Source organism: Bombina bombina, chromosome 8, assembly GCF_027579735.1.
Source record: "Bombina bombina isolate aBomBom1 chromosome 8, aBomBom1.pri, whole genome shotgun sequence".
Classification (NCBI taxonomy): Eukaryota; Metazoa; Chordata; class Amphibia; order Anura; family Bombinatoridae; genus Bombina; species Bombina bombina.
The window spans coordinates 117,155,713-117,169,786 of record NC_069506.1 but is presented as its reverse complement, the minus strand read 5'-3'; the positions used below and the strand labels follow the sequence as shown (position 1 = coordinate 117,169,786).

The 14,074-nt window shown below is 35.6% G+C and overlaps 1 protein-coding gene across 1 annotated transcript in view; it reads right to left on the bottom strand.

Annotated features, from left to right (window-relative positions):
- Nucleotides 1-308: 308 nt before the first annotated feature.
- VWA1 (von Willebrand factor A domain containing 1) overlaps nucleotides 309-14,074 on the bottom strand; it is a 224,073-nt gene continuing 210,307 nt past the window's right edge. The window contains exon 6 of the mRNA XM_053690531.1: nucleotides 309-894. Coding sequence (XP_053546506.1) covers nucleotides 863-894 — 32 coding nt within the window. The 3' untranslated portion in view covers nucleotides 309-862. The remainder of the gene's footprint in view (nucleotides 895-14,074) is intronic.

Below are 14,074 nucleotides of genomic sequence, written 5' to 3'. Positions count from 1 at the left end.
AGAGACTGTAAAGGAAAAAATGCCCTGGACATGCATAAGGCTATCCTAAGGAAAAAGTAACATGTCATATGGGTAGACTTGATGGGCCTTTTTGGTTCTTATCTACCGTAAAATTCTATGTTTCTATGTAAGATAATATTTAAATAAAATACTACTATTTTAATGCAACTATTATCTGTAGAGAAGATACATGAGCCAGTCTGAAGAACAAAATATTTTGTTTTTGTTTGGTTTGGTAAATTCAACCTATAGCTAACTGGGTCTTGAATTCTATATTTTTTTAATACATGAGACATTACAGGCTGCAGTTCAGGGTTGAACATTTTAATGTAACAGGCAGTCTCCTCATTTTTGGTACTAATTCCATTTGTATGAAGAAAAACAACAATAAGTTAATATGCATTCTTCCAGACATGTCTAACAACAAATGGCTTGCCAGTGCATAAGTGGTTTATAGATGATGTCCAATTTCAAGTTCTTAGTAGGAAGCTTTGGTTCTTTACTCTTCATGTAATGGAAAGGCAAAATATTTTTACTAAAAGAAGATGCAATATATGTGAGAAGTGCAAACATAACAGTAACATAATCCTAGGATGCCAGCACAAGGTATTGTGGTTAAAAAGACTTGGATGTACAAGATGGATCCCATATTTAGATCCAGGCAATAATACTTTTTATGAACATATAACACATTCCTAAACCGTGCCTCAGTGGATGAGCTTCCCAGCCTGTTTTCCTGCACGAATGGCAGTGAAGACTAGCAGATATACAGAGGATATTCATCTCCTAGAAAATATTTTGTTGCCATCTCATCTTCAGATGTCTCTTCAGATAGAACATAGCTGTGCCTCTTACTATGACTTTACTTTTTAGAAATCTCATCTTTGGAAATTGCTGAAAAGATAGAGAAGAACACATTAGTCATCAAGTAATTTTATTTGCTTAAATATTGTAAGAGTAATTAAGTTTAGAGCGGCCAATTTTAATAGAGATGAGATGCATTAACAGCAGGGATGTAATTACAGAGAGGTCAATTGAAATCAGGTGCACACCTCTAAGGGGCTCATTTGGGCCCTGTCGTGGGCATCACTCCACCTGCATTATATTTGGTCCCTCTGTACCCCTTCTGCAAACCAAACTCACAGTTGAAAGAAAATGGATGGATTTGCCTTTCCAATATGGTGGCAGGGTTCACAGGATCGCCACCACAGTGTTGCTGTGCAGAAAAACCTGCCACCATAATTGTACAGGAAGGCTGTACAAGTGCATATTCTCTGGTACAGACTAACCAGTGGGGAAGGATGACTCCCATTCATAGAAAAAGAGCTTCTGTGGGGTTACGGCTCCTTTTCTGATGATTGCAATCAGCCAGAATGAGTGCTGTTTAAATGGAGAGCCCTAACACAGACTTTTTCCCTGAGGCCCAGTGAGGTCTAGCTAGAGCCCCTAATCTGCAGAAATTGTATCTCATTACATGCTCTACATTCAGTAAAAATATATTGGCCCTAGGAAGTCCAACAAGTTGTGAGATGCTTCCCATTGAAAGCAAAGGAATTTATGATTCCATTTCTATGGATATTTAAACATCAAATTTATAGCAAATCATTTGGTATAAACTTCACTTTAAATCATGATACACTTCTAGTTGTAAATTATTTCAGATATTTTCTTTTAATCCAGCCCTCTGTAATCATTTGGTTATACTGACTGGCAAGTCTAGTCAGTCTCATCTCAGTCAAATTGTCCCAGGTAATGAGACTAGTGAATGCCATAATACAGGGGCTGGCAATATTTTACCAGTGTTGTGCCAGCGTATTGCTATGAAGTCACCAGGCTTATTTTTTTATTTAATTGTTGGGTCATTAAAGGTACAGACATTCAGAATTTAGAAGAAAAAAAGAGAAGGGTGCCTCCTAGTGTAGCCAGTAAAACAATATGAATCCTATAACAATGTGAATAAGGGTACTCACAATCTGTAAAGGCAAAGATAATGCCTAGGAAAGCGACCTGAGAACTTGCAGTGTCTCAGCACATTGGGCACCGAAGTGGGCTGCTCTTTCCGGAACCAATCAGGGATTAAAAAGATCTAGAATAGGATGGAGAGAAGGGCGACTTCTAGTGCAGATCAATAAGGTTTTTAACCCAATGTAAACCCCAGGAATAAAGGTGTTCTGTTAAACGTGAGTACCCTTTCTTCCTGGGGTTTATATTGGGTTAAAAACCTTATTGATCTGCACTCGGAGTCGCACTTCTCTCAGTCCTATTCTAGACATTTAGAATTTGCATGCTGTTATTTGTTTTAGCACATCATTTATGCATCACTGACCCTATCTTACACATGTAAATTCACACTTTGAATACATAAACATTGCAACTACCAAGCAGCCAATAAGAATAGGCAGTCACACATAGCCACTCATGACTGACTGTTTCTTGCTTGGGAGCTGCAATGCATAGACTTTACGTATACTAACCACTTTGTTGGGATTAACTGGGGTGCAAATCATGTCTAAATAAAATTATCTTGTTTTGCATATTCTGTTTATTTGTATCATCGAACCTTAGCACCACATCTGCTGCCAGTTCTTTTTTTTATAAGCATCATGGAATTTAGATATAGATATAATGTGCAATTCAGGTTAATTCAATGTACTTTCTTTCACCATTGCTCCAGGGAATATCTGCTTGATAGTATCTTATTACTCTGGGTGTAATTGTTTTCTAGTCTTCTTCTGTATTTCATTTTCAAGGGAAATCTATCAGTTTAGACTCAAGGAGTTGTATTAGAATCAGTCTAGGCTCAGAATAGGATTCTACAAGAGTTGGTGCTGCCACAACAAAATACATTTTGCAGGGAATACAGTGCTAAAGTTAATTTAATCCCTCAATCGTTTATCTACAAGTATACATTAAAATGAACACTGTGGTTATAAATAAGATATTAAAGGGACAGGAAACCCTAAAAATGTCTTTTATGATTCGGATAGAACATACAATTTTAAACAACTTTCAAATTTACTTTTATTATCAAATTTGCTTCATTCTCTTGTTATTTTTTGATGAAGGAACATCATTGCACTACTGGCAGATAGCTGAACACATCTAGTTAGCCAATCATAAGAGACAAATGTGTGCAAGCACCAATCAACAGCTAGCTCCCAGTAGTGTAGGATATGTGTGTTGATTTTCAACAAAGAATACCAAGAGAACAAAGCACATTTGACAATACAAGTAATTTTAAAAGTGTCTTAAAATGACATGCTTTATCTGATTCTTGCAAGTTTAATTTTGACTTTCCACTCCCTTTAATTATTTAAAAGTGTATGTTTTCAATATTAGAAAAAAAAAGAAAAAATATATTTTAAGATTAATTTGGCATAATTTTAAAGGGACACTAAAAAAATTTTTTTTAAATATCCATCAGAAATTAATCATTGAATTACAAAATATTTGCATTCAAAACATTTTCTTCTCAAAGTATTTAAAGGGATATAAAAGTGCAGAACTTAAATGTATATAACCGTGTGTTTAACCCTTGCAAAGAGATTAAACAAAAAGTTAGTCAGATTTTGAGTAGCAATGCACTACTGGGAGCTAGCTGAAAATACCTGTTGAGCCAATGGCAAGAGACAAAAAGGTCTAGCCACCAATCACCAGTTAGCTCCCAGTAGTGTAGGATATGAACTTATTTTTTAACAAAGGATACAAAGAACAAAATAAAAATATTAAAAGAGAGGTGAATTTGAAAATGTTTTAAAATTACATTCTCCATCTGAACTGTGCAAGTTTAATTTTGTCTACCCTAGTACCCTATCGCTTTAAAGCTGGCATTTTGTTAGCAACATTTGCCTTGTATTGCAGTTCATGGGCACAGCCAATGAAAAGCATCTAGAGTGCATTTTTTCTTATCTCCTTTGCTATGACCAATTATGTACAGATATACATCAGCTCCTACTCATATCAATCACTATGCAACACACAGGACTGTTTAATTCTGAATTAGAATACTGTACATTTAATTTCAGCATTTTGGAAAGCTTGCTGTACACTTTATTTTAAATGACTGTTTAAATGAGTTCCAGAAAATTTAAAGGGACATGATACCCCATTTTTTTATGATTTAGATTAAACATGCGATTTTAAACTTTTCTGAATTACTTATTTTATCAATCTTCTTCGTTCTCTTGGTATCTTTTGTAGAAAAGCAGGGATTTAAAGGGACACAACCATATTTTTTTCTTTTGTGATTCAAATAGAACCTGCAATTTTAAGCAACTTTCTTATTGACTCCTATTATCAAATTTTCTTCATTCTCTTGGTATGTTTATTTGAAAAGCAAGAATGTAAGTTTAGATACCGGCCCATTTTTGGTGAACAACCTGGGTTGTTTGTGCTGATTGGTGGATAAATTCATTCACCAATAAACAAGTGCTGTCCATGGTCTAAACCAAAAATTGCCTGGCTCCTTAGCTTAGATGCCTTCTTTTTCAAATAAAGATAGCAAGAGAATGAAGAAAAATTGATAATAGGAGTAAATTAGAAAGTTGCTTAAAATTGCCTACTTTATATGAATCACGAAAGAACAGATTTGGGTTCTGTGTCCCTTTAAGCTCAGGAGCGTCTCAAGCATTATATGGCAGCAGTTTTGGAAGATTGTTATCCATTTGCAAGAGTACTAGATGGCAGCAATATTTACTGCTATGAAGTGCTCCAGATACCTACCTAGGTATATCTTCAACAATGAATACCATGGGAACAAAGCAAATTTAATAAAATCAGTAAATTGAAAACTTTTTTTTTAAATTGTAAGGCACTTTGTTTACAAATGTAATTTTCTTTCATGTAATTGGCAAGAGTCCATGAGCTAGTGACGTATGGGATATACAATCCTACCAGGAGGGGCAAAGTTTCCCAAACCTCAAAATGCCTATAAATACACCCCTCACCACACCCACAATTCAGTTTTACAAACTTTGCCTCCTATGGAGGTGGTGAAGTAAGTTTGTGCTAAGATTTCTATGTTGATATGCGCTTCTCAGCATTTTGAAGCCCGATTCCTCTCAGAGTACAGTGAACGTCAGAGGGATGTGAAGGGAGTATCACCTATTGAATGCTATGGTTTTCCTCGCGGGAGATCTATTTCATAGGTTCTCCGTTATCGGTCGTAGAGATTCATCTCCTACCTCCCTTTTCAGATCGACGATATACTCTTATATATTCCATTACCTCTACTGATAACTGTTTCAGTACTGGTTTGTCTATCTGCTGTATGGGTGTCTTTCGGTAAGTATGTTTTTATTTCTTAAAGACACTCTCAGCTATGGTTTGGCACTTTATGTATTAATGTAAAGTTCTAACTATATGTATTGTACTTATATTTGCCATGAGTAAGGTTTATGTATATTTCCTTTTGCAGACTATCAGTTTCAAAATTGGGAAAAACATATTTAGGAAATTATTTTTCTTACCTGGGGTATAGTCTTTTCTTCAAAACTGACTGATTTAATTAATTTTCGCGGGCAAAATTTAGGCTTGCAAGGCCGCAAAATGCTGTTATTTATTGCGTCATTCTTGTATGTAACAGTTGTCATGATAAGCTTTTACATGCAGAGAATGTATCCATCAGTACTAGTACAATGCCTGTTGTTCCTTCAACATCTAATGTACATGATATCCCTGTGAATATAAAAGATTTTATTGCTGATGCGATTCAAAAGGCTTTGTCTGCCATTCCACCTTCTAATAAACGTAAAAGGCCTTTTATAACTTCTCATAAAGATGATGAATTTTCAAATGACCGAAAACATACAGAATTATCCTCCTCTGATGAGGATCTATCCGATTTAGAAGATCCTACCTCAGATATTGACACTGACAAATCTACTTATCTCTTTAAGATGGAGTATATTCGTTCCTTGTTGAAAGAAGTGTTAATTACTGTGGATATTGAGGAAACTAGTCCTCTTGATATTAAAACTAGTAAACGTTTAAATTCTGTTTATAAACTTCTTGTGGTTACTCCAGAGGTTTTCTGATATGATTTCAAAGGAATGGAATAGGCCTGGTACTTCTTTTATTCCTTCTTCTAGATTTAAAAAGTTGTATCCTTTGCCAGCAGCCAGATTGGAGTTTTGGGAAAAAATCCCCAAAGTTGATGGGGCTATTTCTACTCTTGCCAAACGTACTACTGTCCCTATGGAAGATAGTACTTCTTTTAAGGATCCTTTAGATAGGAAACTTGAATCTTATCTAAGGAAACGTTACAAAAAAGGGGTGGATGCAATAGCACTACACGAATATAGGGCTGCTCTTAATATTTTTATTAGGATTACAATTTTAGTGTGAGCTAGAGTGCTTGTACACTGAAACAATTGTCAGAATAAGTGAAAGGAACCCTATAAGGGGTTTCGACTCAAAAGAATGCACTTACGTAGCACTTCTGTGGCCCTCAAAACATCTCCTTAGGAAGTAAAACAAAGGTAGGAGTTGGAAAAATTTAAACTTAACTTTTAATTATGTATACTCAAATTAAAAACATTGGTTGTGTATATATTGTGAGTGTGATTGAGTATATTATGTGAAACGTAAAATCACAAAAAGACTTGACTTTGCATTACTTATAGTACACTCTGGACACTGATGTTTTCACTCAATAGTGAAAAGTAAAGTGAGAAGATTCAAGTATTAAAAGTTCACTCTCGAATTTAGAGAGGAATGTTATTTTATGACTTGAGCTGAGGTTGTTACTATACTTTATTGTATCCAGTGACCCATGGTCACGGGTATATGCTTCCTGCTTGTTCCAACTGGTGGACAGCTGGATAGCTTACACTATAGATATGAGCTTATACACAGGTATGTCTCTATATTGTGGTTGGGTAAGTGAGTGTGACCAAATGTGCTATATACATCTTGGTGCACGTATCCAACTTTTAAATTATTTGCTCAGCTGTAGTTTAAATCTATACATACACTTATATAATATAATTAATATAACTTGATTAGTTAGTGTGTATAGGTTTGTACTTTTAAGAGTCTTAATGTTTAGCACCCTGTGTTATTTGACATTTCCGTGTTCCACTGTTAGTTTATGAGTTGGGTCACAGTACTTGCTTATAGTATATATATCAGGGTACTGGATTTAATTACTTTGGTATGGTATTAAGTATTTTACCTGTGTTACAGTATAGTAGTGTATAATAGGATGCTAGGTTTAATTCCTTTGTAAAGTTTCTAATCTTATACCTGCTTGTGATACAGTATGTACTTGATACACTCGAATCCTGTCTACAGTTATAAGAAGTAGAATGCTGTTAGTTGGTTTAGATAACCTTATTTTATAATTGAGTTATATTTAGAGTAAATTTGTTTTGCCTTTTATCACTGAAAACAAGGAAGACAATATTATTAGTTGTTTTAATCAGTTTGGGTTTAAAGTACGATCCTGCACCACTTCTGCTATAGTTAACCCTCTATTGTGTGCTTGTATATTCAGAGGGTATTGGTATTGTATAGGATAAATACCATAAGCTTGTAATGTATCTCCAATGTTATGTAACAATGTATTTGTTTCTTTTACTCCGTAATGTCTGGCTGGTTGCCAATAAAGATTAGTTAAGTTATACACTTAAAAGCTTCTATCCTATTTCATTTAATTTTCACATGCTGTCACTGGTCTATATTTGTGGTTTGTCACCTTTGTATTTTGCTAATTAATATGTTCACTTATATATCGAGCATGGAAGTTCAGTGACAATAGTGTATTCACAGCTCAAGTTTGTTTAGTATTAAATCAAATTATTAAGGGTCTATATACAAACGGCTGCATTTGCTAAGACATACTTAGCTAGTCGCCATTGTAGCCGTTAAATTATATCGTATGAGATTTGCTATATTGTTATGTTAAAGATTAATACTTAAACAACAGTATTTCTATATAAGATTAAATCTGTCCAGGTTTGCTAGGTTATTAAGATCTAGGTTTGCATTGCAAGTCTTAATGCCAATATAAAATAATTGATCGGGTATTAAGGAATACCCCTTCCTTAACATGTTTCGCTGATGTGGTTTCGGCTTTATCTAAGGAAAGCTTATTTATTTTCTATAGCTGATGTTGCAGCGGCATCAACCTTCTGGTTGGAAAGCTTAGCGCAACAGGAAACAGATTCTGATTTTTCTAGCATTGTTCGCTTACTTCAACATGCTAATCATTTTATCTGTGATGCTATTTTTTATATCAAAATTGATGTTAAATCTATCTCTTTAGCTATTTTAGCTTGAAGAGCTTTGTGGATCAAATATTGGATTGCTGACATGATATCTAAGTCTAGATTACTATCTCTTTCTTTCCAAGGTAACAATTTATTTGGTTCTCAGTTGGATTCTATTATTTCAACTGTCACTGGGGGAAAGGAAGTTTTTTACCTCAGGATAAAAGATCTAAAGGTAAATCTAAAGCTTCTAATCGTTTTTGTTCCTTTCGACAGAATAAGGAACAGAAAACAAATCCTTCCCCCAAAGAAACTGGTTCCAATTGAAAGCGTTCTTCATGTTGGAATAAATTCAAGCCTTTTATATAAACCAAAGCCAGCCCCCAAGTCTGCATGATGGTGCGGCCCTCATTCCAGTTCAGCTGGTGGGGAGCAGATTAAGATTTTTCCAGAACACTTGGGCAGTTTCTGTCCAAAATCATTGGATTCAGAGCATTGTCTCTCAAGGGGATCGAATAGGATTCAGAATGAGACCTCCTGTGAGAAGATTTCTCTCACACGTTCCAGCTAATCCAGTGAAGGATCTGGCTTTTCTGAAGAGTGTTTCAGATCTAGAGCTTTCAGGGGTAATTATACCAGTTCCGTTTCAGGAACAGGGTCTGGGGTTTTATTCAAATCTATTCATTGTCCCAAAGAAAGAATAATTCATTCAGGCCAGTTCTGGATCTGAAAATTTTGAACCATTTTGTAAGAGTGCCAACTTGCAAAATAGTGACTATAAGGACTATTCTGCCTTTTGTTCAGCAAGGTCATTATATGTCCATGATAGACTTACAGGATGCATAGCTTCACATTCCGATTCATCCAGATCACTATCGGTTTCTGAGATTCTCTTTTCTAGACAAGCATTACCAATTTGTTGCTCTTCCATTTGGCCTAGCGACAGCTCCAATAATTTTTTCAAAGGTTATCGGTGCCCTATTTTCTGTAATCAGAGAGCAGGGTATTGCAGCGTTTCCTTATTTGGACGATATCTTGGTACTTGCTCAGTCTTTACATTCTGCAGAATCTCACACAAATCAACTAGTGTTGTTTCTTCAAAGACATGGTTGGAGGATCAATTTACCAAAAAGTTCCTTGATTCCTCAGACAAGGGTCACATTTTTAGGTTTCCAAATAGATTCAGTGTCAATGACTCTGTCTCTAACAGACAAGAGACAAATAAAATTGGTTTCGGCTTTTTGGAACCTTCAGTCTTAGTCATTCCCTTCAGTGGCTTTGTGCATGGAAGTTTTAGGTCTCATGACTGCAGATCCCCTTTGCTCGTTTTCATATGAGACCTCTCCAGTTTTGTATGCTGAATCAATGGTGCAGAGATTATACAAAGATATCATAATTAATATCCTTAAATCCCAATGTTCAACTATCTCTGACTTGGTGGTTAGACCACCATCGTATAGTTCAAGGGGCCTCCTTTGTACGTCAAACCTGGACTGTAATCACAACAGATGCAAGTCTTTCAGGTTGGGGAGCTGTCTGGGGATCTCTGACAGCACAAGGGGTTTGGAAATCTCAAGAGGCAAGGTTACCAATCAATATTTTAGAACTCTGTGCTATTTTCAGGGCTCTTCAGGTTTGGCCTCTATTGAAAAGAGAACCATTCATTTGTTTTCAGACAGACAATGTCACAATTGTGGCATATGTCAATCATCATGGTGGGACTCACAGTCCCCTGGCTATGAAAGAAGTATCTCAGATACTTGCTTGGGCGGAATCCAGCTCTTGTCTAATTTCTGCGGTACATATCCCAGGTCTAGACAATTGGGAAGCAGATTATCTCAGCCTTTACATCCGGGGGAGTGGTCACTCCATCCAGATGTGTTTCTCCAGATTGTTCAGATGTGGGATCTTCCAGAAATAGATCAGGTCCAGGGATCATCAGGCAGAGTCGTGGATGCGTTAGCAGTTCCTTGGTTTTACCAACCTGCTTATATCTTCCCACCTCTAGTTCTTCTTCCAAAAGTGATCTCCAAGATCATCATGGAACATTTGTTTGTGTTTCTGGTAGCTCCAGCATGGCCTCACAGGTTTTGGTATGCGGACCTTGTCCAGATGTCCAGTTGTCAACCATGGCCACTTCCTTTAAGACCAGATCTTCTGTCTCAAGGACCGTTTTTCCATCAGGATCTCAAAACGTTAAATTTGAAGGTATGGAAATTGAACGCTTAGTGCTTAGTCATAGAGGTTTCTCTGACTCCGTGATTGATACTATGTTACAGGCTCGTAAATCTGTTTCTAGGAAGATTTATTATCTAGTTTGGAAGACTTATATTTCATGGTGTTCTTTTCATAAATTTTTCTGGCATTCTTTTAGAATTCCTAGAATTTTACAGTTTCTTCAGGATGGTTTGGATAAAGGTTTGTCTGCAAGTTCTTTGAAGGGACAAATCTCTGCTCTTTCTGTTTTATTTCACAGAAAGATTGCTAAATTTCCTGATATTCACTGTTTTGTTCAGGCTTTGGTCCGTATCAAGCCTGTCATTAAATCAGTCTCTCCTCCTTGGAGTCTTAATTTGGTCCTGAGAGCTTTACAGGCCCCTCCCTCCTTTTGAGCCTATGCATTCTTTGGATATTGAACTACTTTCTTGGAAAGTGTTGTTCCTTTTGGCTATCTCTTCTGCTAGAAGAGTTTCTGAATAATCTGCTCTTTCTTATGAGTCACCTTTTCTGATTTTTCATCAAGATAAGGCAGTTTTGCGGACTTCATATAAATTTTTACCTAAAGTTGTGAATTCTAACAACATTAATAGGGAAATTGTTGTCCCTTCTTTGTATCCTAATCCTAAGATTTCTTTGGCGAGATCCTTACATTCTCTTGATGTTGTAAGAGCTTTGAAATTTTATGTTTAAACTACTAAAGATTTCAGGAATACTTCTAGTCTATTTGTTGTCTTTTCTGGTTCTAGGAAAGGTCAGAAAGCTTCTGCCATTTCCTTGGCATCTTGGTTAAAGCTTTTGATTCATACGCTTATGTGGAGTTGGGTTAGGCTCCCGCCTCAGAGAATCACAGCTCATTCTACTAGATCAGTCTCCACTTCGTGGGCTTTTAAAAATGAAGCTTCAGTTGATCAGATTTGCAAAGCAGCGACTTAGTCTTTGCATACATTTACTAATTTCTACCGTTTTTAAGTATTTGCCTCTTCGGAAGCAGTTTTTGGTAGAAAAGTTCTTCAGGCAGCTGTTTCAGTTTGATTCCTCTGCTTATGTTTTAAGTTTATTTCTTTTCAATTATAAGAAAAACGTATTATTTTGGTTGTGGATTTAATTTTTCAGTGGAAAATGGCTGTTTTTATTTTATCCCTCTTCTAGTGACTCTTCTGTGGAGTTCCACATCTTGGGTATTACTATCCTATACGTCACTAGCTCATGGACTCTTGCCAATTACATTAAGAACGCACCTGATAAATTAATTTCTTATATATTGGCAAGAGTCCATGAGACCCACCCTTTTTATGGTGGTTATGTTTTTTTTGTATAAAGCACAATTATATTTCCAGTTCCTTTTTTGATGCTTTCTACTCCTTTTTCTATCACCCCACTACTTGGCTATTCGTTAAACTGAATTGTGGGTGTGGTGAGGGTGTATTTATAGCATTTTTGAGGTTTGGGAAATTTTGCCCCTCCTGGTAGGTAGGATTGTATATGCCATAAATCACTAGCTGATGGACTCTTGACAATATGAAAGAAATGGATTTATCAGGTAAGTTCTTACATAAATTATGTTTTTTTAGGCTATTGCAACTATTCATGTACATGAGTGTCCACAATGGGGAAACAGGAAGCGGCAAATTCCCATGCAAGGATGTCCGATTCTTCTAATTAGTTCCCAGGTGTCCAGTATTCAACTGGGCAGTCAAGTATTTTATCAGGTTGTCCAGTAAAATCTTCACAAAAATACTTCACACTTATATGGTTTTTTAACGTTCCTGAGTGTTAGCTAAATGTAAAAAGCCTGCTATGTTCCAATGCATTACAAATATAAAGCAGAAACCTAAGAGGTAAAATAATTGATGTGTAGGATTACTGGCAGCCAAGGGATAAAATAACTACTCAGATATAAAAAATATACATGGTGGGATCAAGAGTCCATTGTGTGACCCCACTTACTATTGTGACCAATCACCTACAGATTGCCACCCTATTACTAATGGGTAATAAAAATTATTTAACTCAGCCTTTTGAAACCTACACGGACATGAGAACACTCAGTGGAAAGAGTGGTAATATGATCCATAAGTTTAAAAAAGAGAAGAAAATAGATTCTAACAAACCTAAACAAGGCCATTCTAGTCTCACCTCACCAATAATTCTGTCTATAATTAATGCTCAAGGCAGACTCATTCATTAACAGCCCTTCCTTATAGGGACAATCTAGTCAAAATTAAACTTTCACGATTCAGATAGGGCATGCCATTTTAAACAACTTTCCAATTTACTTTTACCATCAAATTTGCTATGTTCTCTTTGTAGTATTTTTTGAAAGCTAAACCTAGGTAGGCTTATATACTAATTTCTAAGCCCTTGAAGGCTGCCTGTTATCTCAGTGTATTTTAACAGCTTTTCACAGCTAGACAGCGCTAGTTCATGTATGCCATATAGATAACATTGTGATCACTCCTGTGGAGTTATGAGTCAGCACTAATTGGCTAAAATGCAAGTCAGTCAAAAAAACTGAGATAAGGGGCAGTCTGCAGAGGCTTAGATACAAGGAAATCACAGAGGTAAAAGTGTATTATTATGACTGTGTTGGTTATGCAACACTGGGGAATGGATAATAAAGGGATTATCTATCTTTTAAACAATAAAAATTCTGGAGTAGACTGTCCCTTTAATTTCTTAGATATCTAGATTATTAGATCTAGGAAAATTTTTCCAACTCTGTATATCTGTAGACACCAATGGTTTCTAGTGGATTTTGAAAAGTTTTCAGAAATCTTCTACCAAAGACATAAAAGGCCATGTTACTCAACAAATTCACTTCTATCCTTTATGCCACTGCGAGAAAGAAAATGTTTGATGATGTATACCTGTTTTTTAATCTATAAAATGAAGATTAGCTCACCTGAGGAACTCTTCAATAAGCAGTTACAATTGGCTACTTTTTAACTTTCATCTAAATAGTAAAAAAACAAAAAAAAAAAACATGAACAGCCAATCAGCATTGATATTTTGGTTTAATGTGATCTTCTGGGATTTCATCATAATCTGGAGATGTTTCCATATGATCTTGCAAATTTTTACAGTAAACTTGTTTAATCGAGGAGGGAAATAAAATGACTGTGCCTGAACAAACATATTTTCAATGACAAGCGCAAAGTGGAAACTCACGTTCGTATTGCAAGTTCATAGTAATCCCTTGCACTCAACCAATAATAATGCAGAAAATGTTATCCAAAGTGAAAAGTTATTGCAACTGATCATACAGGACTTCATAAACCACAAAATTTGCCTCCTAGGTTTTATTTTCACGTTATTTTTTTTTTTTGCAAAGAACATTGCTTTTGTGCATAGACAAAACACACTGGTGCCATTTTAGATGTACTTATTATACAATGGTCTATTCATTAAGGCTATATTCATATATGTTATTAAGTCTTATGCTATTGGTCCTAAAATGTAAATATTTAAAGGTATACTAAACCCAAGTTTTTTCTGTCATTTTTCTTGGTTCTCTTCAACAAGAGACATTACATATAACTGACCAATAGATATAGTTAAAGGGATACTAAACCCAATTTTTTTTATTTCATGATTCAGATTGAGCATGCAATTTTAAGCTACTTTCTAATTTACTCCTATTATCA